The sequence below is a fragment of the Micropterus salmoides genome, unplaced genomic scaffold, assembly GCF_014851395.1.
Source record: "Micropterus salmoides isolate LMB-PRFRI ecotype aquatic unplaced genomic scaffold, ASM1485139v1 Ms_hic_scaffold_4, whole genome shotgun sequence".
Taxonomy (NCBI): domain Eukaryota; kingdom Metazoa; phylum Chordata; class Actinopteri; order Centrarchiformes; family Centrarchidae; genus Micropterus; species Micropterus salmoides.
The window spans coordinates 10,481,789-10,506,005 of NW_024043372.1; the positions used below are offsets into that span (position 1 = coordinate 10,481,789).

Sequence of the window (24,217 nt, forward strand, 5' to 3'; positions counted from 1 at the left end):
GCTGCACATTCTAACCTCATGTCCTAAATATAAAACCATATGCGAAAAACACTTCCAAAACATTTCCCAAATATATCCCAAATTCAAATCAGACACACAAAAACTCCCTATTTACTGGGAGAAATGCCAGAATGCCAAATCACTGCAGCAAAATATATCTCCTCATGCCACAAACTGAGGACAACCAGTGGAAACTCAGACTAGTAAATTATTGTACTGAAAAATCTTTAAATTATTATTATTTTTACTCTTTGTTATTTTAATAATTGTTCTTTGGAAAAGGAACCTATGAAACTTTGATACTGATTTTTATTATTAATTAATTGTTGTTTCTTTATTGATCCTAAACACAAAATTAATGTTATATTCTACCGATCTATGGCATGCGTGGCAATATCTTTTGACATTCATGCCAATAGAGTAAATTGAAATTGAGAGAGAGAGAGAGAGAGAGAGAGAGAGAGAGAGAGAGAGAGAGAGAGAGAGAGAGAGAGAGATCTAAAGTGTTAAAAATAACTAAAATTAACAGAGCAGACCTGATGAGCTGGTAGAGTTTGTCGCCCTCTGGCGGCTGAGAAAGTCGCTACTTTTCACATCTCATTCATTCCTGTTGAATCATTCTGGTGACAGAAACAAACACCACATTAATCACACACACATATTTGAGTTTATTTGAATCTGATGACAATAAATCGCCTGTGTTGTGACATTACAGTAGAGTTTTTGAGTCAGTTAACAGTCTCTATGATCTGACTGAAGTCCTTCACTTCTGGAGCATTTGAGTGTCATTCATCATCAAAGTGTGTGTGTGTGTGTGTGTGTGTGTGTGTGTGTGTGTGTGTGGTGGGTTATTGGCAATTGTGTGTCTGTGTTGCATCATGCTGACATTCTGTGCAGATCGCACTGACGCACACACCCATACCCACACATATCCATACATGCACCCACACACATGCACGCACAAAAACAGCAGATTTGAGATAACAGCACTGGTTTCGTTACAGAAATACGCAGTAAAAAAGTCAATTAATAGTTATCCATGAATAATTCACAGCACACACATCCTCTGACAGTTAAAGAGGTGGTATTATGCTTTTTGGCTTTTTCTCTCTCCTTTATTGAGTTATATACCTTTTTTGTGCATGTCATAGGTTTGCAAAGTGAAAAAGCCCAAAGTCCACCCCAAAGGGAGTTCCCATCTCCCACAGAAAACTCTGCTCTGAACTGCTTGAAAACAGCTCGTTTTTAGTCCAGCCGTTTCCCTTTTATCCCTGAGACGTCACAGGGATGAAAGCTAAATGCGCCTCATATAAGACTTGCCAAGCGGCTACTCCAACACGCCCTCAAAAACACCAGAGGAAAAACACTGAGCTGCAGCACACCTCTCCTCTCCCTTCCAAACACTAGCTACCCTCCAGGCAGTCAGTGGACATAAAGTTGTTACTGTGATGTAGAGACAGAGCTCAGTTTAAACTTTATGGATGAAAGATACTTTTGTTACAGATTAATAACTCACCACTCTGAAACCCTTGCTCCAATCAATGTTGCCAAGCTGGTCATGTAGCCTACAGATGAATCAAAGCTGTTTACCGGCTTTTCGCTGACCTGACCTTCTCTGCTTCTGATTGGCTAGTAGTCCTTAACTAGGAACTGCACATGTGCAACTACCGACAAAGATCATTTAGAGACAAGATGTATCACTCCATAGCTAAAACGAAGCCTTCAACACAGGGTAAAAAGAGGAGCTGCAGCAATGTGCAGTATGACAAAATTTTTTGAAAATTAAACCTGTTTCGGTACAACCCCTAAATAGGATTTTAAACCTGAAAATGAGCATAATACCATCTCTTTAACTTCCACCAAATGCAGCTGGAACTTTTTTATGCTGCTGAAACTCTTCAGTGTGTTTGTGTTAGTAATCATCTCCTAGAAACAAATTATTTTAAAACTGTTCATATTCATGCAACAGCTAGTCAAAATGCTGTTCTTGATCTTATGACCTCAGTTTCTCATGTTATGCAGAGAATGGTCAGACATAAACTTAAAAAATAATAATAAATAAATTTTAATTTATTTTTAAGTAATCATATTACTATAATGCGCTACTGGCTTTTTATATACAGTCTATTATTTTCATACTTTTACTACAGAATTTAGATTTAGTTTTAATGCCCTCCAAAGAGTGTTAGGAAAACAAATCTGATATCAAAGGTTTATTTCATTTATTTTTTGTTGGTCTAAAAGTAGTCAGATTAAAATATATATATATATATATGTATGCAGGAATCAGGTCACACTTCTGAAAACCAACATAAAACTACAGAGGACGTTGTAGCTACGGCCCTGTGTTTATATATTTAGTTTGGTTCCTTGTCTCTTCTGCCCTGAACTCCTGAATTTATACATTTCACTGTTAACAGGGAAACTGAATTGAATAAAAAACAAGAGAAAACAGTGAAAATGAATATATAAAAAACTAAAAATGTCTTTGATTTCTTTTGAGTTCACTTTGTTCCATAAATGTTAGAAACTTTGAAACTTTCATGTGTGAAGACGGCTGCTGGTGTTAATGCAACTGTTACACTACAGATGTGACATCATGGCAGTATGAGGTCAACACACACACACACACACACACACACACACACACACACACACACACACACACACACACACACACACACACAGGAAAAAGTCAACACTCTGTAACTCTTCTGCAATCAGATGCTGACTTCATCCTTCAACAGCCTGTGTGTGTGTGTGTGTATGTGTCTTGGTCAGCATTGCGTGTTGATTGCACCTCGTTACGGCAGAAAGCAGCCGGATGGTGATGGAGGGAGTGTGTGTGTGTGTGTGTGTGTTTGTTTGTTTTGTTTGTTTCAGTCGGAGATGGGCGAGTGTGTGTGTGTATGGTATTGCCTCAAGTTGCATTTGATGGTTGCACAGGAGAGCAATGAAACCACGGCCACACACACACACGCACATGCGCACACACACACACACACACACACACACACACACACACACACACACACTTGAGAGTTAAAATAAGAATTAATATTTGATGTTTCTTCTATATTTACATTGTTTAGGTTTTTATAAACTGTCAGTTTTTATTCTCTCTTCTTGATGCTGAAAACTTTTTTCCCTTCTAGAACATTCTGACAGTTCAAATATTTCATTCATCGTTTATTTTATTGTATTTTATAAATACACTTTTATCACATCATTCTCCTGTGAATCATTAATGTTACAACAAAACAATAACTTTTTCAAAAACCATCCTTTTGTCCGTCATCTACACCTGCTTGTGATGTTCAGGGTTGCAGTGGGCTGCAGAAGCAGGGTACATCTGGGCAAGTCACTATTCATACTCACTTTCACACTTAAATACAATTAAAGGAACAACACATGATAACTTTGTACTCACCACTGACCCAGATGAAGATCCCTATGCTGTTATGGATTCTTCCTAGGCAGCTACTTTCTGTGTTAACTTCCGGTCAGACTCAGACAAGCGTTTGAAATCATTCATATAAAAACATGTTCATTTGGAGAGCTGTAGAAGGCCCAGATATATGCTTTTTAGTACAAGTCCTCGGTTCCCTAACTCCATAGAACGGAGGTGTCAACTGCAAACTACAGCGTTACAATGGCTGCATTTATGGGAAATATGCCAGGTTGAAAAATACTGGTGTTTTGTCTTTGGACTTTTGGAGGAAACTCCCACAGACATGACAACATACAGACTAGAAGCACCAGTTGGCTAGCAGGTGGGTTTGAATCCAGAAATGGAAAAAACTAATTAAATCTTTTCTCTTCCTCAGAAGTACTTTTAAAGTAAATTTTTTATTTATTTTATTTAACTTTTATTTAACCAGGTGAGTCTCATTGAGATTAAAATCTCTTTTGCAAGAGAGACCTGGCCAAGACGCAGCATAAAATAACATAAAGAACAGTTTCCAACATATAAAAGACATCAAGTACACATACATATAAGACAAGCCCCTGTGTTGAATAAGGCAGAATACAACTTTATTATTATTTTATTAACAGCAACATTGACCAACGTTCACCTGCTCCATATCCTTCAGAGTTGAAACAAAATTTCTATAAGGAATAAAGGCAGTCAATTTCAACGAGTTCTGAAGAAGGTTCCAAGCAGAAGTTTCAGCAAACATGAAGGCTTTTTTACCAAATTCTGTTTGAACACGGGGGACCACCAAGTGTAGGACGTCCTTTGAATGTAATCCATAATGAGTACTTGTTAAAAAGATACTCAAATAGGTAGGAGCTAGTCCAAGAAGTGCCTTATAGATGAAACGCAGCTAATGAGTGTAACTTCTTGCATAAAGAGAGAGGGCCATTTAGCTTTATAGTAAAGGGTACAATCATGTGTCCTATAATTACAGCCAGTGAAAAAACGCAATGCACAATGATACACAACATCTAATTTCTGTAGGCATTGGGCAGAAGCATTCATATATATCAGATCACCATAATCTAATATGGGAAGAAAAGTGGCCGTCACCAGGTATTTTCTAGTACGAATGGATAAGCATGATTTTGATCTGTAGAGAAAGCCAAGCTTTATCTTGAGCTTCGAGAACAGGTTGCTAATATGAGTTCTGAAACACAGTTTACCATCAATGATTATACCTAAATATTTATAACTGTTAACTAACTCAATTTCATGTCCTTCAAAAGTTGAGATGCTTGAAGTAGTAACTGGAAGTTGTCTTGAGTTTTTGAATACCATTACTTTGGACTTTTCTGCATTTAAGACCAACTTAAGCTGTTTCAAACAGCTCTGAACAATATTGAAAGCAGACTGCAAAAGATCAAGGGCTTGTGCAGTAGATGATGCAGTACAGTAAATAACAGTGTCATCAGCAAAAAATGATACATAGCATTCGATAGATTATCACAAAGATTGTTTATATAAATTGAAAACAATATGGGCCCAAGTACTGAGCCTTGAGGAACCCCCTTGGAAATGGGCAAAAAGGAAGAGAAAGAGCCAGCCATCTGAACACTTTGGGTTCTCCCTGACAGATAATTTGCAAACCAATCTACTGAATGCTTAGACAGGCCAATGCTCAGTAGTCTATTTACCAGAATGCAGTGATCAACTGTATCAAAAGCTTTTGAATGATCCATGAATTGCAGCGCACATTTTCTTGTTATCCAGTGCCCCAACAATATCATTTATCATTTTCAATGCTGCAGATATGGTGCTGTGTTGTTTCCTAAAAACAGATTGAAAGGGGGATAACACATCATTTGAATTGAAAAATTCCTTTAGCTGCTCACCAACCAAGCATTCAAGGAGCTTGGCTAAAACACACAGCTTGAAAATAGGCCTATAGTTAATAGATAAATAGTATAATAAAAGTCAAAATGCAGAAAACTGTAAAAAGATGTAGATTCAGGACTAAAACTAAAAGCCAGAAATATACATACACATTCACCAGATTTATAAAGCTCTGCGTATGCATGGTTCAGTTTAATTCAGTCATTGTGGAGTTTGACGCACAAGCCTGATTTTCTCTCCCACAGTAAATGGGCATAGATTTGGACTCAACTCTTTGTATGTTGATACTTGTGCCTGCTCCACCAGTCGTTAGAACTGACCATTAAAAAAAAAAGGAAATTTCACAGATTGTGTCACATTGGTGAGGTTCAATTATGCACGGTAGTAGTTATTCATAGTGATATTTTAAATTAACCATTATTTCCATTATTTAAGACCAACTTAAGCTGTTTTAAACAGCTCTGAACAATATTGAAAGCAGACTGCAAAAGATGAAGGGCTTGTGCAGTAGATGATGCAGTACAGTAAATTACAGTGTCATCAGCAAAAAATTATACATAGCATTCGATAGATTATCACAAAGATTGTTTATATAAATTGAAAACAATATGGGCCCAAGTACTGAGCCTTGAGGAACCCCTCCACCTTTAAACACACTGTGTGCAGTCCCTGTAGAAAATTTTGACCTTTCAATTTCAACTTCAGGCCCATCTCTAAACTATCTTTATTATCTAAAATCCTGGAGAAAGTAGTTTTTACCCAGCTGCAAACATTTTTAATTAATAATAATGTTTATGAAAAGTCCCATTCTGGTTTCAAACCCAGTCACACTGAAACTGCACTTTTAAGAGTTTTTAATGACTTGATTTCAACTATTGACTCAGGAGTCTCTGCCGTCCTATTGCCCTTAGACCTCACTGCTGCCTTTGATACTGTTGACCACTCAGTCCTCTTGTCACGGTTGGAAAACTGTGTGGTTTCAATCCTATCTAACAGATAGGAGTTTCTCTGTCCACCTCGGTGATTATTCCTCTGAGACGGCCCCATTTACCTGCGGTGTCCCTCAAGGTACTGTCTTAGGCCCCATCTTATTTTCTTTGTATATGAAGCCCCTGGCCTCCATTTTTGAGAGGTATGTGGTCTCTTTCCACTGTTTTGCAGACGATATTCAAATGTATTTGTCCCTGAATGTTAAAACAAAGGGCTCACTGCAGCCCCTACTTGGCTGTATGAAGGACATCAAAACATGGATGAGCCTAGACTTCCTCAACCTAAATGGAGACGAGACAGAGGTGATAGTGTTTGGACATCCTGAACTACTTGATGTGGATTCTCTCGGCCCTTTGAGTTCAAATAATCGCTCAACTTTGAGGAGACTTGGTGTTGTATTGGATAGTGCGTTTAAATTTGATAAACAGATATCTGCCACTGTTAGATCCTGCTTTTTCCGGTTGAGAACTATAGCCAAGGTAAAGGCCTATCTCGCTCCTAAAGGGTTAGAGAGGGTCATTAATGCTTTTATAACTTCCTGCCTTGACCAATGTAACTCCTTATATGTGGGCTTAGACAAGTCATCTATTCAGCGAATGCAGTTAGTCCAAAATGCTGCTGCCCGCCTCCTGACAGGAAATAAGAAGAGGGACTGATCGAGCCTTTAAGCTGATGATACACGGAGCAACTTTTTTAGCAATGTTGCTGATGGCAAGTACGACTATGTTTTGAACGGATAGCGGCGAGGTAGGGCAGGTGGAGGGGTGGAGGGGGAGGGGGATTACAGTAGTAATCTTTACTCATTGCCATTGATGGCAACATTGCCCAGCACCAGTTGCTTCATGTATCATCAGCTTTAGTGTAGCTGCCCCTAACCTGTGGAACAACCTGACAGTCCATATCAGAACTGCCCCAAACCTCGAACGTTTTAAATCACTGTTAAAAACACATCTCTTTTCTTTGGCATTTCCTTCGAGTTAAGTCAGTCATTATTCCTGGCGATTTTATGTTGTGACCTGGCTCAAAGGGCCACAACAAAAGGGAGACGCACCATGGTAGAAGTTTAACAAAATATGTTTATTTAAACTAAAATGAACCAAATTAAGGCTGGTTCCAAAATAAAGGTGAACAAGTATAAGGTATGAGCATCAGTGGTTTCAGTCAGGTCAGGATGATGGATGCATGGAAAATGTGTGTGAGGGTGTGGTAATGTGCAAGAAATAATAACCATCAACTAAAACAACATGTCCAGAAACCAAGGCGAAGGTGGAACCTGTGCAGGGAAACAGATGGTAGCAAGTTAGCAGAGAGGTCCGCCCGTCTTCAGCCCAGCAGCAACCTCAGCCCCTAAGAATGAGAATAAAGCGTAAATTACTCTACAGGGAAATTAGCTCAGGTGCCCAGAGTTACTGCAATCAGCTCTTCCTCTACAAGGAAGAGACAGAGAGATAGGCCACACCCACACATGACCCCACAGGGCGTCACAATCGCTATATATCGTATACTGTATGTTATAATGTTTTATTGCTGTACTTTTACTGTGTAAGTATTGTCTTATTGTTGTATTTTAACCTGCGAAGCACCTTGGTCAACCTTGGTTGTTGTAAGTGTGCTATATAAATAAAATTGATATTGATCATAAAGGTTAAGAATGATTTAGTTTATAGCGCTCACACCAAAACAAAGAGCTTCACAATGCAGGACAAACTGAAAAAGCAGGAAAATAAAATGACACCTCCGACTCGAAGTATAAAAATGCATCTTTACCCTTGTGTAGCCACAATCATTAAAGAGCAACTTAACATCATGTGCTTCCCTGTTTTGCTGACATAATTTCTCACCTTGTTGCACTGATGTACAGGTGTACTCCCCCCTTTGACATCACCCATCAATGATGCTGGGTGAGGTCAGAGGTGAAACAGGTCATCAAACCCAAATAAATAATGTTTTATTATTTTATTAACTTTTTCATATTACCCTCAGACAGAAAAACATGTTTACACTCAGTCTGAAGTACATATGCTTATGTGTGGGGAAACTATGTATGCATTGTTTATACAGCTGGTCTAAAGGGTAAGAGGTAGTTTAGAAGAAAAGAAAAATAGGATACACTGACAGGAAGTCAGAACATGAAATGTGACAAAATACTTAAATGAAATGTGACAAAATACTAACCTAACTAACTAAAAATAACTATGTGTGTATATATATGTATATGGATATATATATATATATATATATATGGACATATATGGATCTGGCAAAAACTATATAGTTCTTTACATTTTAATTAGGTTAAATAAGGGATTCAGCAGACTCAAAAACAAACACAAAACTACTGAACTAAACATGTTTGTCACAACATGTTATATTATTAATCATATTCATATTATTATAATATTATTTTGAGACTTTGAGACTATACAACAAATTCCAGTTCTTTATTTAATAGACAGTGAGGAGGTCAAAGGTCAACCCCCCCATTACACACACACACACACACACACACACACACAGTCATGTCACAGTGGATGGAGTCGTCATGCCAACAGCAGACATTACTGCTGGTTTCATCACAGAGACAATCCCAAGCCGGCCTCACTGTATGTGTGTGTGTTTATAGAGATCTACCCCCCTCACTCACACACACACACACACACACATACACACATACACACACACACACACACACACACACACACACACACACACACAGTATTTAAGTGTCTTCTTATCTCAGTTTTGCATCATCCCTGGTGACCTCTGAGTGTGTGTGTATGTGTGTGTGTGTGTGTGGAGGATTACAAAGGAGACTGAACTGAAGAGGAGAGAAGATGAGAATCAGGTTACAATATTAACTTACAATAACCAATAATTATATAACTTAACTTTAAATATGTTATTTGGCTGAACTGAATCTACAGTATTTAAATCAAGCAACACTAAATGTCTACAGCCATGCTAGCGGCTCCATAAGGATCAGCTAAATGCTAACATCAGTATGCAAACATGTTCACAATGACAACGCTACATGCTGAAGTTTAGTAGGTATAATGTTTATCATGTTCACCATCTGGTTCAGCGTGCTAACAATTGCTACTTAGCACTAAAGACAGATTACAGCTAAGGTACATCTACAACTTATGTGCTCTTATAGGTCGGAAAAATTATTTGGGAAATAACTGCAACATCAAACAAATATAGCCTTTGCCATTGATAGTTTTAAAGAAATTAATTAATGAAATATTAAATAAATCCAATATATATAATAAACACAGCTTGTTCATGCAGAGTGATGGGGAAATTAATAAATCAGATGTTACCTAATTTAAATTAATAACTGCTGAAACTTGTGAGAATCCAAAATCATCGCTACAGCTACATTTCACCTGTTAATCTGGACTCATTGATTAAGTGTCATAACTGGCCACACATTCTCAAAGTGATGCACATTTTGTACCCCTCTTAGATCGAGGTGTACTCCTTACCTGGAGAAGAAATAGGAAGTTGCATGTACAGTCTATGCATTAAATGTGTTCAGGGTGAAACATGCAGTGGAGAGATATTTACTGATGAAAAAGCAGCATTCTGTCTAATGATCAGCAGGGGGCGACTACACTGGTTGCAAAAAGAAGTCCAATAGAAGTCTATGAGAAAATGACCCTACTTCTCACCTAATCTATTACCTCAGTAAATACTTTCCTACTAAATTTATAGTCTCAATCGCTAGAGTCAAGTCTTTTTGAATGAAGCACAATGTTCATTTAGTAAATTATGGTCCCATTTAGAGTAAAATAGAAGATAAAGTAGGGTATGCTTTAGGGCGTGGCTACCTTGTTATTGACAAGTTGCTACTACAGTGACCCGTCAATCAGGAAAGAGGCCAATCGTATCCACGATATCCACCGTCTCTGTGTTATTTAACTAACCGTGAAATTGTCTGTGTTTTTGTCTAAGAATTTTGACTTTGATGGAGGTCATCCAGTAGTTAAATGAGCTGCTCATTGTTGTATGGCTCACATTCTTTTAGATGTAAATGTAGCTAAATGTAGTAAATTCCAATTTAAAGTAATTTTGTATTATGTTTGGTTTTGAATATAAATTTAACTCTTAGTATGTAAACATGGTCAAAATGGTCTATAAATAGACACTATATAAGTTTGAGTGAGAAAACAATTAATGAATTTTAAAAGATCAGTCATTTGACATTGACATTTTGTGTCAAAGCAAAGAAAGGCAATCCACAGTTCAGTGCATACAGACTTCTATTGTGCTGACTGTGTGAGAGTTTTGAAAAAGTGAACTCAGTATTGACAAATGTGAGTGAACAACTGTAATTGTACTGCTATTTGAGGTTGGAGTTGGGTGAAAAAAAGGTCAGTGGTGTAAGTATTCATATAATTTACTCAAGTATAAGCAGTAAAGCTACACTGTAAAAATACTCCACTACTAGTACAAATCAAAGTTAGAGTAATCATTCCGCTGTAAAACTGTCCTTGTGTTTTACTGTTATATATGATGTTTTTGGAGTAATATTACTGATGGATTAATGTATATTTTTGCTGCTGTAGATGTTTAAAGGGACAGTAATTATGGTGTTTTGAAGTGAGGATGTATGAGGTACTCTATAGTCCAAGTATTACCTACAGTAGATAGCAGTCAGCGCACCCACAGTTTGGAGAAGATAAGATAAGATGAGATAAGATGTTCCTTTATTGTTCCTCAACAGGGGAAATTCAAATTGGCACAGCAGCACAAAGAGGGAGTCCAGGCAAGGCATTTAGCTAAAACAAGTATAATTTATCAAACTAAAATTAACACAAGTAAAAAAGAAGATGCCAAAGCATGGATGTAACCTGCTAGAAGGGACAGTGTAATGAATACATGGACCACCTTTTATAGCCCATGGGTCCAGTGCAATCAGCTGACGACCCTCCCAATTAAGCCAATTGACCCTTTGCTGAGCCAGCTGGCCAATCACAGCGCAGTATAGGACTCGCTCTAACTGAGGTCCGACACTTTCATGGATGCGCTCCATTGACTCTAATGCAAAAAGAGCTGTTTTCTAGCTTTTTTTGAATGTATTTTTCTAAGATATGGTCAAACGCTGTTCCTGGGCACTTAAAATAATTACAGTCGCTACCCAGAGAGGTTCAAAGGAGAAGTACAATTTATTCTCTTTACAAAACCTAAAATAAATCCAGAAAAATGTAGGCTGTGGATTGTTCCTAATGTAATGTTAGTTAGCTAACGCTAGCTAACTTCCTACTGAAATGTAATGTAAGGGTCAATTGTCTGCAGAGATTGGCAGGAAAACCTCCAAACAGTGGGAGGGAATGTCACACAATGTACAGTTGATAGCTGCAGCATAATAACGTATATTATCCAGGTAAAAAAGCCTACCTCAAAATAAATCTGTAAACTATATTAAGAATATTTTCAGTGCTTTGCCTTGCTGTCAGACAGCCATTTCCATTATATAGTGTGCTGCCAAGTTGCGCTTATGTGTAGGAATACGGAAGTTCAACAGTTGAGAAACTATAGTCCCAAAGGAAAGGGCATTTATTTTTTATTGGCACTAACCACAGAAATCGCATATTCATAAGCCACACAGCACACTTTATTTTATCTGTCTACTAGGACTGCAAATTAGCTGCACGTCTGACTGAGCTAACCAGCCATTATGACCTGATATAAAATATGCTGCTCCTTTTTTTATTTTTGAGTATGCGTTCAACAGGTGGAGAGTTGTCTTTATTCTTACACATTGCACCTTTAAAAAAGTAGAAGTTTTTCAGAACACCTAATCCTTCAGTTTGTCAGAAACATTAAAAATCACCAAATCTGGATATATATGTTTTTTAATGACTGAACTAGAAGCGTATGAAAAATTATTAAAAGTAACTACTAACTAAAGCTGTCAGAGCTGCCTCTGAGATGTAGAGTAGAAATATAAAGTAAGTGTATGTTATTTTAAATTCATACTGGCATGTAAAAATATGGCATTTTCATTTTGCACAAACCCTACAGTGTGCCTTGTATCATTTTTGAAGGAGACTTGCATTTTAGATTTTTGATTGAGACCATGTTCCTCCAACGCAATGAGCCCTTCAAAGTACCTCAAATTTGTACTCAAGTACAGTGCTTGAGTAAATGTACTTCCACCAAGGCAGTTGACAGCTTGGCAACATGGAAGTATAGCTATTAGTTTAAAAGCTATCTATTACTAATGTAACCAACAGAAAACTGATTTAATCTGCACTTAGACCACCATGTGCGCCCGATCAGGCGAGAAACTCACTCAAGGATATTGTGTCATCCAACTTGCCTGCGGCTTTAACTCGCTCTTAATGCTCCCACTGTTAGCCAAATATTAAACTCAGCGTGAGCTCCCCGAGGCACGTCAGACCAGCATGCCCTGAAGCGCAGAGAGACCACCAGAACAGAGCTGAGACCAGACTACGGGTACACAGGAAGTGGATTTTAAGCTCTAACACACACACACACACACACACACACACACACACACACACACATTGCAGCTTGGTGGAGACCAAAACTTGAGCGTCACAGCAGCACAGGTGTCATACAGGTAATAATCCTGAGAACAAGGACAGTGTGAAACAAAAAAAAATGTGTGTGTGTGTGTGTGTATTGTGAGTGTTGTTCTCAGTATGTGTGTGTTCTCGTGGCAGGCCGTAGTTGAGTCAGACACTTGGCCTCTGATTTCATCACGTCGGTTATGAAAGAGACAGTAAAGTTTAACACACTCACGCACACAGTACACACACACAGTACAAACACACACACACACACATAGTGTTCCTCCTCCTCTGTTTCTTCAATATTTCATCATGTGGCGTAAAAACACACTAACCATGTGGAGATAACCTGCAGTGTGTGTGTGTAAAACCAGGTCAGTCAAGCTCTTTACCTGTCACTTGGAATCTGTCCAATCAGAGCAGGGCTGACTACACACACACACACACACACACACACACAGGTAATCTACAAGAATGTAGAGCAGCATATGTCTGGGATTAATGGGCAGATTCCTTCACATGGACGTCTGGACATCTAAGAGTTATAAGTGTCTTTAAATCATTCCGGCTGTGAGGGAATCTCTCTCTAACATGACTACGTTGTAAGACAACCACAGTCCTCCTGTAAATTCAGTTCAAGCAATTTTGAGTTAAACAAATTAAACAGAAATTTAAGTTTTGGTGCGATAACAAGTGTGTCCCAGCTGTGTCCGGGTGTGCACATCAGCTTTTAGTGTCCCATTGAAACAGTTTCTTTTGTCATCTGTACTACTCACTTTCTGTATATGGTTGAGTTATCGTGCATGAATGATACATTTGTAAATTGCCCCGCAACAGGACTTGACACAAAGTTGGTGGGAGTTGTCGGAAAGCTGGTCTCTCGAAAATCAAGCTTTTCCACTTAGTACTCCTCCAGAGGCCTGGAGGGGGTGGCCTAGGGAACCAGGGCAAAATACAATCCTGAGGGACTGATGGCCATGCTGGAAGAGGCTCTGTGTAGCAATGACCTGTGGGGGGGATGGCCGAGGTAGGGGGTCCCAGGGGCTCCGTGTTGCCCCCCTGCACCAAGTGATGTTTGGCCAAGAGGAAGTGGGCAAGGGTTGGAAGGCACAGACATCCGGGAGATGTGCATCAGAGACAGACGTCGATGCCCCCTGGGACTCCCTCCAGCGCTTCTGGGCCCAGGATGGACATCAGTCTCTCCTCTCCAGGAGTAAGAGGAGGCAGACTGGTGCTCCCATCACAAGTCCTCTCTTGTTCCGTCCTTAATGCTGTTGCTTTGCGATTAGTGATACTGTCGAAGTCACGCCATTTAGCCCTCACATCCGCCGTCCTCTTCCAGCCTTTTGTCTATGATTTGTTGTCAAGTGTTTTCTTTTGAGCATTTGTTATAGTATTTCTCAACTTTGAAAACAATATTATTTACTGTTGGTCAACCTTGTTGCTGTAAATTGTGGCTTTGTGCCATTTTTAGCACTGATGGCCTATAGGACATCTGTGTAATTCAGCAAGTGTTTTCTCACAGATTACCCACCTGTTCACAATTACTTAATTTACTATGAGTCATCTGGAGGTAAAAGGACAAAACAGAGCTTGAAAAAGACAAGACTTTTAAAATTCCCTTCACGTGTATGTGTGTACATTTCTAGGCATTCTCTAGTCTTGATTACAAACATATATAAAAAGAGACAGCATAAAATTCAATAAAGTAGCCTACTTTAATGAATCAATCCCTGAGAGCTATCGTGGCCATTATGACAAAGATAAAAAGAACACACGGGTTAGAAACCCACGATTGTTTGATCAATAGATTACATCCACCATAGCAGAGCGTCATGCTCACCCATCGTCTCATTGAGCTATTATCAGATCTTGTTAAATACTATTAGCTTGATATTCATAACAGTGTTATAGTGTTGAAAAGAAGATATTTGATTAAACCTATTTTACTAAATGTTTGGTAACAGTTAATAGTTATTTTCTTCTTCTAAAGATTTTGTCTATTATTGCTATTGCTATAAGAAAGTTATATAATTAGGCTATATAAAATTATTAGGCTATATATTATTTATTTTGTGGATTTTCTCAATATTATTGTTGATTTTATTGTTATTGCTGGTATTCAACTACAATATGAAAAGCTGTAATAATAATTTAGTATAATAATGCAACCTAAGCTTCCCACGCTAAAAGTCAGACTGAACACATTTGTAAACATTGTAGTCTGAACTATGTTGTTTCAAACTAACATCTTTCTAACCACTAAGGAACGAAAAAGGTATGTCACTTTTGGGAAACCATCGTAATTCAGATGTTGTTTAGTTTAACGAAGCATCGTACCATGATAGTTCAATGCTAACTTCCATCGTTGTACAGATAACGCACGCCAGGTCGGCACGTGTCTGTGAATTGGTGAATGTTTGGAAGAAAACTGCTTTATAAATGCGGTCCATTTACCATCACTTACGATTAATATTTTAATGATGATCAAATGCAAAGTGATGATTTTTTAATGCAAAGTGGTGATTTTTTAATGATATAGGCCTAAAACGCTTCTGTCACAGATGTGAATGTACCTGCAGTTTATTTAATATAATCTGTACTGGAAGAGGAGTCAGAGGAGCTGAAATGTTTCACACGTGTTTGTGGATGTGGAACAAACTCAGAATGAGCGCAGCAGGTGAACGTCTGCTGAGCCTCCAACCACAGATTGAATACAGATTAAGGTCAAAGGGTAATGGTCAGCATGTAGCTGCAGCTCTGCAGGTCAGCTGTCCACCTGAATGAGTTCTCAAACAAGACTGTTTGGAATTGCAGAATGATGTACCATTCATACTAAGTATGACATCAAACTGAATAAGTACTTGTATGTAGTGCATAGTATGTGGATATTGTGTACGCGAAAAATGCCTGGATGTATACTAGATTAGGAAGACAGACCTTCCTGAACATACTCAACCACCCCATAATGCATTGCATCTCTTCAGACTGACCAATGGCGATCACGTGATTCAGTCACACCCTGCCCACAGTGTCATTTTATATTAATCTTCCATATATAAAAACAAGCAGCTGTGGTGTAAAATTAAATCTGTTGCAGCTGTTGACATCATTACCGTGCTGCCTCTATGATACTTTTATATACCCCCCTTCTCATACTGTAAACAGAGACATACACTCACTTTTTTTCAGAGAGTTGTCTGCTGCTTAACATAACTTTCTACTGGAACAATATTAGTTTGCAAAAAGTCTCTTACAGGAATTATTTTTGTAATAACAACAAACAGGTCTGATAGAAAAGCGTCCACATCTTACCTCAACATACTACCTTAGAAAATACAATATAACGTGTGTTATTTGGAAGAGCGTTCTGTAAAAACTCTTTAGAAACTGTAAATCAAGTTATATGTAACTGGTAGTATAGTTCTCACTGTCATTACAAGAAAGCTGTCAAAAATTTAAATTGCCTAAATATTAACTATGCATTCTGTTCACTGCCTGTAATATAAGCTGATATGTTCAATAAGAAATCATATCGAAACTGATCTGCTTTCTGACGAATGATCGGCTCTGGATTGCAACATCGAGGCTCCGCCCCCCACTGGATGACGACACCGCGGGAGGAAACGTTACCAAAGAGAGTCGGTGCGGGACCTCAGTCCGGCTTAAGTTCTGGAGACCAACAGGGTATGAAGAGACCAGAGTCCTGGGGGTCAGACTGGATCTAAAACCGGATCGAGACACGGAAATTGTTTTACTTTAAACTCGGACAGAAGGACTCGGTTTGACTCGGCTTTGTTCGCTTCAGCTCCGGATATATAAAAAACAAGTTTCCTTTTAATCTCTAATTAAACAGTTTCGGTTTTTTTTTGTTGCTGGTTTTCACCGTCGGACTTTCATGTCATTCCGAGAGTAGAAGAAGCTTCACAACAGCTGACTGACGACACATTGCGCAACCGACACGATAATAAGGACACAAAGACGTCATCACCAGTACGGACGGTCCTCTCCAGTTCTCCCATTATCACCGCTGCTGCTTCCACTCGGAGCTCAAAACTTAACAAGAAAACCTTTTGTTTTTTACGTCTTAGGCAACTTCTGCTCCACATACAGACGGGCAAAGGCCATCAGCACCTTGTTGACTCAACTGGGTCCTTACTGGATCTACTGGTTTCCTGTTGACATACAGTCCGGACCAGTCTGTCTGTCTGAAGTGCACAAGGTAAGAAACTGACCTGAGAGAATATTCAAGTATGCTACTACAAGGTCGTTCATTCAGAATTTTACTTAAGTAAAAAATACACAAGTTTTATCAGCAAAGCGTAGCCTAACATCCTCATTATGCAGAGTGGCCTCTTTCACAGTGTTATATTGATTTTTTTGGATGACTTACACAGATGCAATGACGTGTAAACAGCATCCTTATGGTAAACCTGGTAACAATTGTTAAAAAGTTCAGGTTTTGTGTTCAGTCTGGTGTTGTAATCTAAATGTGGAGTAAAAAGGGCAATATTTACCTCTGATATGTGGTGATGTGTAAAGTAGCATAAAATGAAAATACTCAAGCAAAATATCTCTAAATTGTAAAAGTGCAGTACTTGAGTAGCCTACACATCCTTTGTTGTTTTACATCACAGCAGCAGCTTGTCCAGTCCAGTTTCTAAAACTCTGACATAGATTATAATCAAAACAAACTTTAAGTACCAAAATTCATTCTTGACCTTAATGAATCTACAATGGAGTTAGCCCAGTTGTCATGGAGATGAGTTTGTTGGCATGTGAGCTCCAAAGCTCGAAAGGTTTTTAACTTTTAGGACTTCCTGTCTTAAAATGAATTTGAGAATTTTATCTGATTTGATGAACACTGTGTTCTGAGGTTGAAAGTTCTGGAAAAAGCTTGCAAGTGGACCTTGAGTTGAGACTGTTTTGTCAAACTACTTCCATGGTCAAGAATAAAGTTTAACTGCGTACAGCCAACTGACTCCATGACAACGGAGCAGACTGCATCCGCTGATGAAGATGGTTGTAAAAACTGGGAAAACAACTAGTGAGTGGACCTTGAGGCATAACTTTATTTATAACAGGATAACAAGAATTGACAGATTACTTTCTAACAACCTGTGCAAATGTTTTATATTTACTTTTTTAAAAAGCACAATTATTCTGCTGTCAAACACATTTACTAACTTTAATGTAGCCTAGGTTTTCGGCAGCAGGAGAACCGTGAAAATAAACACAAATATAATAAATAATAGCAAGTAAAGAATCAGACTTGACTGCAATGACATATATTCAAATTAAAGAATAAGGAGCAAAACATGAATAATTAATAATCTTTTAAAAATAAAATGTGATCAGGGCATCTCTACTTCTGACTGAGGTCTGTGACATGTTAAAAAAAGTCAGTTGACACAGTGACCTGATTGGTCCGATCAGTAATCCATCCATGTTTACAAGAGACCAGAAAAGAAGACAAACAGTAGAGAAAATATAATGAACGATGCAATATAATAGTGTAAGAGAACGACAGGTACTGGTGATTCTACGAATACTACGGACACTACTGATGCTGACTCTTACCTGACATAGCTAATACTACCAGATACTGCAAAGATACTTCATAAAACTTCTGATACTACTTATAATACTACTGGAAATACTAATGATATAAATTCTACCGATACAGCATAACATACTGCTAAAACTGCAAAAAATACTACTAATACTACAAACAAGTTAAAAAGGGGGAGAAGAAAATATCTGAAGTAGGTAGAAAAGCTCTTGTATGAAAGTGAGTTTTAGTATCGAAACAGTTGATAAATCAATTAGTCAATCAACAAAAAAAAAATCTGCAATTTTGATAATTGATCTGTAATTTAAGGGATTTCTTTGGGCAAACTGCTAAAATAAAGTTTATTTCTTATATGCGAATATTTGCTAGTTTTAATGAATTTCTTTGGGTTTTAGACACTTGGTCGGACAGAACAATATATTTGAAGCGTGGATTTTCCATGTTTTCAACACTATATATCAAAAGACTCAATAAATTATTGAATGTATAGTAAATAATTTTTTATTTGCAGCCTTTGTAAAGTTTTAAGATGAGTTTGTAAAGATGTTAGAGAGCAATATCTTATTGAAGATAAGAGTGAAACCTTTCAGCAAGGCCTGCGTCTATGTCAGATACAGGAATAAACAGATCAGTAGAGTTCAGTGCAGTAAAACAGAGTTCAGCTGACAATGAAACATGAAGTGATGGAAAAATCTTTCACAGAGAGCTGACAACATCAAATAGCACAGATTCACACTGACATTGCCGCGGTGATGCTGTGACTCAGGGTGTTTCACCAGCGTTGGCCAACGGCATGTTTCCACATCGCGTCACCACTGTGACCTCAGGCTCAGAAAAACGTGTGTGTGTGTGTGTGTGTGTGTGTGTGTGTGTGTGTAGGTGTTGACTGTATTTAAAGCCCGTTTAAACTATAAACTGTTGTGCTCTGATGCAACGATCTGAAAGCTGAAGCATCTGTCAGCTTACAGGAAATTGCATCATGAAGCCTATAGACACGTTGACAGTGTAACATGTGAGCAGCAGAGACACTGAACACAGCGAGGTGTGATACGAATTTGAGTCTTCCTACTGTATGTGAAAATATTACTGAAGAGGGTTCAGTGGAGGGAGGGAGGCTCGGCTGTGGTGTCACCAGCAGAGGGCACTGCAGTGCAGACATGAAACCAGGAGTGAAACTAAAGTTTGTCCTTTATTCAGTCAGTTTCCAACATGACTAGCGTTAACAGTCCAGAGCTTGAAATAAACTATAACCACAACTTTAATTAAAGTTCTTATACTTAAACTGTCCATAATAAAAGTCTGTATACAGTACTTGGACTGACAGACTGAAAGTAAACTTTAAATAAAATTAAGACTTAAAAAAAATTTACCAAATGGAAATGTGAAAAAAATGTGACAAGGTGTGAAAAGGGGTCGCTTTAGTGAACCTACAGACAATCACCTGAATCTGCAGTCTGTGACGTCACCCATAGGTTTCTGAAGAGCTGTTGTGAAGCTTTCTGCTTTCGCTCCCAGCAGCCCTGGCAGGCATGATCATTGCAGTACCTGTTTGATTCTGGCTAAAGTAGGTAAAGAGCTGGAACTGAGGCGGGATGAATGATGAAATTACCTTTCTCTGTAGCTCCATCATCTGGTCAAATTTTTTTTGTTTATGACTAAATACGTGCAAAACTCATTACATTCCCAGCAGCCTCAGCTACTTTGTTTAGTGCTTTTGAGCAAATATTAACATGCCAACACCAAATTGCAAAACTAAGAAATGTTATTTTTGCACAAAGGACCAGGATATACTAGAAAATAACTAGAATGGATGATGTGTCGTTCGACCATGTTGGTGTAAATAGCTGTTCAACAGCCACACTCGGAAGCTGGGTGAAAAGAGGGAAGAGCCACATTTAAATATGGGAGAATGCACATATTCAGACAGGCTCTCCTGGAAGACATTCATAGTGCTGTTAATTCAAAAGCTGACACAGTTGGGTAAAGAATAAAGATTTCAAACCCTGCCAAGCTTTCCACACGTCTTCACGTGGCGCTGCCTCAACCAGCTTGATCCAGTCTCACATAATGTCCTGTTTTAAATGCCTCCTGCAGCTGGTTCACAGCAACATTAAAGCTGCAGTATTATAAGTATTAATAATTAACCCGATTATGTCACTTGTCTCCTCTAATCACAGATGAGCATGGGCGAGACCGCAGCCAGATCTCAGCTGTGCCTGAAGAGGCTATTGGACGAGCCCCAGGAGAATTTACCAAAATGTAAACTAGCCCGTCTGAGTCTGCACACTCCGGCCCCCGGCCTATCCCCCTGCCTCAGGCCCAGAACCCCCGCCCCCAAGTCCAATCAGAGCCAATCCCCATCCAGAGTCGGACCATACATCCTGTTTGAACGCTGCGAGGGGGAGGAGACTTACAGGGCTGAACACGCACTCACAAAGCAGCCATACACCTGCCAGGTAGAATTACCAATATTTCTGATTACTGCAAAAAAATACTACTGATACTGCAAAAATACTGCCAATACTTCCATAAATACTATAGACACTGCTTATACTTCTGAAGATACAACAAACACTGCAAATGATGGTTCTGCAAATAACTTATTACTGATACTGCTATAAATACCACTCATACTGATTTTTCTGATCCTGAAAAATTACTGGTGTTAAAAATACTTATACTACTATTACTACTGCAAGTGATATTGCTAATACTGCTGAAAATACTCAAGAAATTGCAAAATTTCATGCACACAATCAGTGCAGGTTTTAGCTATAGCAACTGTTACCATGTTACCCTAACTGTCCCGACTGGTTTCCATGGTTACAGGTGCTTCCTCTGCGTGGTTACCCGGAGCGGTTGGCTGTCTACAACCGGATCGGTCACCATGACAACATCTGCAACCTGCTGGACGTGGTGATTGGCCAGGACAGCGTGTACGTCTTCCTCCCTGGTCACCACGGCGACATGCACGCGTACGTGCGAAGCAGGAAGCGTCTAGGCGAGGAGGAGGCGGGGCATCTGTTCACTCAGATGCTGAATGCCGTGATGCACTGTCACTGCCACGGAGTCGTCCTGAGAGACCTGAAGCTCCGCAGGTTCGTCTTCACTGACAAATACAGGTGAGACTGACAAGTACTGTCATAATAATACTAATACTGTATACTATACCGGCATGTACAAACACTGCTTAAAAATACTGATTATTAACAAAAATACTGCTAAAAATAGTAATACAGACATAAATTCAGTAAATTCTACAGATACTTACACCAGTACCGCTAACACTGATACTACTTACTATGGACACTGCTAAGATTGCTAATAATACTGCTTACATCAGTAGTATCAGCAGTATATATATAATAATATAATTAGGAGTATCAATGGGATAGATGAAACCTTAAAAGGAAAAACGACTACCTCCAGTACTATTACCATAACAACTACTACTACTAATTCTATCACCAGTACTACAGATACTACTGCTGTCACTGCCGATGCATTAAGTAGATTGAAAACGTGATCTTTGTGGTTTTCTTTCTGCAGGACGCGTCTTGCCCTGCTCGGTCTCAACGACTGCATCCTCCTGCATGGTAACCTCGATGACGACTTTCTGACGGACAGACATGGCTGCCCCGCCTACGTCAGCCCCGAGCTGTTGACCAATGGTAACGGGTCTTATTCAGGCCGCGCTGCAGACATCTGGAGTCTGGGCGTGTCTCTGTACACCATGCTGATTGGACGTTACCCGTTTCAGGACACTCAGCCCGCCGCGCTGTTCACCAAGATCCGCCGCGGGGCCTTTAGCCTGCCTGATTGGCTGTCACCGCAAGTCAAGTGTCTGATTGGCTGCATGCTGAGAAAGACGCCCGCAGAGAGGCTGGAGGCGTCTGAGCTGCTGATGCACCCGTGGCTGACCAGTCCCTTCACGCCACATCACAACATGCAGAAGACTCATCACAGCTCACAAAAAACACTACAGAATAAACAAGAGGACGATGACCAGGTGGTGCCAACATGGACGAAAAAACAATAACATTCACGCTTGTACTTCTATACTTGTGAGGACCCACATTGATGTAATGCTTCCCTTAGCTCCTAACCTGTGGTGGGAGAAGTATCTTTTACTTAAGGAAAAGTAGCAGTACTACAATGTAGAAATACATTACAAATACAAATCTTATTTGAAATACAAATAAAAGCCCTGCAATCAAAATCTTACTTATTAGTACTAAATACACAGTATTGGGCAGAATGGCCCAATTCATAATCATATATATGCAACTGGATTATAATTATTGATGCATTAATGTATACATCACTACTGGGTACCTTAACCTATAATAATATATCATAATTTATTCATTGATTTATATTTTGTATTAATAATATAAATATGCAAAGTAACTAAAGCCTTCAAATACATGTAATGATGGAGTAAAAAGTACAATACTGGCTAAAACGTAGCAGAGTAGAAGTTTAACGTACTTAGTGACGACGATAAAATGGATATACTCAAGTACATGGACCTCGAAATTTAGTAAAATGTGGCAAACCACCAATGCTCCTAACATTAACCATCTCAGCTTCTTAATCCCAACCTTTTCACTTAACCTAAACCTGATTCTAACTTTAACCCTTAAACCAGTTATAAACCCTGAGAAACCTTTTGAAGAGGTGACGATCAAAAACTCTAATTGGTCCTCGCAAAGATAGACATACAAGAGTGCATGCATGCACGCACGCACACACACACACACACTACAGAGACAATCTGATCCTGGATTACTTGACCCGACCCTCAGGTGCCTTCCTCTCACTGTAGCTGTGTCTCAATTCAAGCTCCGCCTCCTTTAAACAGGGCGTGGCCCATGACAGTGGCCGCACCTTGAGGCTTGAACCTGCTCCTTGTCCTCCACAAATCAGAACAGATGGTGTGTTCAGGTGCAATTTGTCAACTTGTAAAGTGGAGAATGTCTCAGTTCCCCTTGAGCACAGCTAAATCCTAATATTATTAAACTGAGGACTTACTGACATCCTGCAGGTGCAATTTCATTGATCAATGTAATAAGGAAAATAACACCTGGTCACATGATCATCTCTGATTTAAGAAGTTGATGAAGAGTGAACACACCCTTGGTTTTAAAGTGGACTTGCAGCTTCTTTCTCTCAGTGTTTACACTTTCTGATTGCTCCCTAGAAATATATTTAGAAGGATCGGTCAGTGTTGTGAAGTCCCCAGCAACAGAATCATCTTTATGAAAACCAGAAATAACCCGGAGAGCTGCCATGATCGCTAAAAATATTTATAGGCCTGTTATCTGAAGATCAAAACTTTAAATACTTCTAAATTCTGTTTTTTTGTGGTACTTATACAAAAGGACAATTTACTCATTATTATTATTTTTAGATATAAACTGATTCATAGTTTTCTTGACATCTAATGGGTAACAATCAAAAATGGCTTTGATCAACAATCCTCCCAAAATAACAACAGTTAAATTTGATCTTGAGAAAACTATTTCTGATATGTCAACGTAACAAATCTCAGGATAAAGGATCTAAAATAAAAACCATGTGTTGCATCATAAGAAAATGAAACTGTAATCTTGAGATAACCAGACTAAAATTATTATAAGTCTTCTGTTCCCTTTGACTGAAGCTGACCGATCACGATCAGACACCCCTGCAGCCAGCTAATAGGACGACTTCTTTTGGATGCGTCATTCAGTCCACGGCTACAGCTGGAGAATAAATAAAGTTCTTTCACAAACTGTTCTGGTCCCAGCCTGATTT

The 24,217-nt window shown here is 38.9% G+C and overlaps 1 protein-coding gene across 2 annotated transcripts; it reads left to right on the top strand.

The window, feature by feature from the left end:
* Positions 1-16,462: 16,462 nt before the first annotated feature.
* Positions 16,463-24,197, top strand: trib3 (tribbles pseudokinase 3). Of its 2 annotated transcripts, XM_038696421.1 has the most exons (5): positions 16,463-16,839; positions 16,938-17,068; positions 20,596-20,874; positions 21,248-21,540; positions 21,968-24,197. In XM_038696421.1, the coding sequence occupies exons 3-5, from the start codon at positions 20,596-20,598 to the stop codon at positions 22,455-22,457; spliced, it is 1,062 nt and encodes a 353-aa protein (XP_038552349.1). In that variant the 5' UTR covers positions 16,463-16,839; positions 16,938-17,068; the 3' UTR covers positions 22,458-24,197. The 2 variants fall into 2 exon arrangements, with proteins under 2 accessions (XP_038552349.1, XP_038552348.1); XM_038696420.1 differs by having other exon boundaries at positions 16,463-17,068.
* The last annotated feature ends 20 nt before the right edge of the window (positions 24,198-24,217 follow it).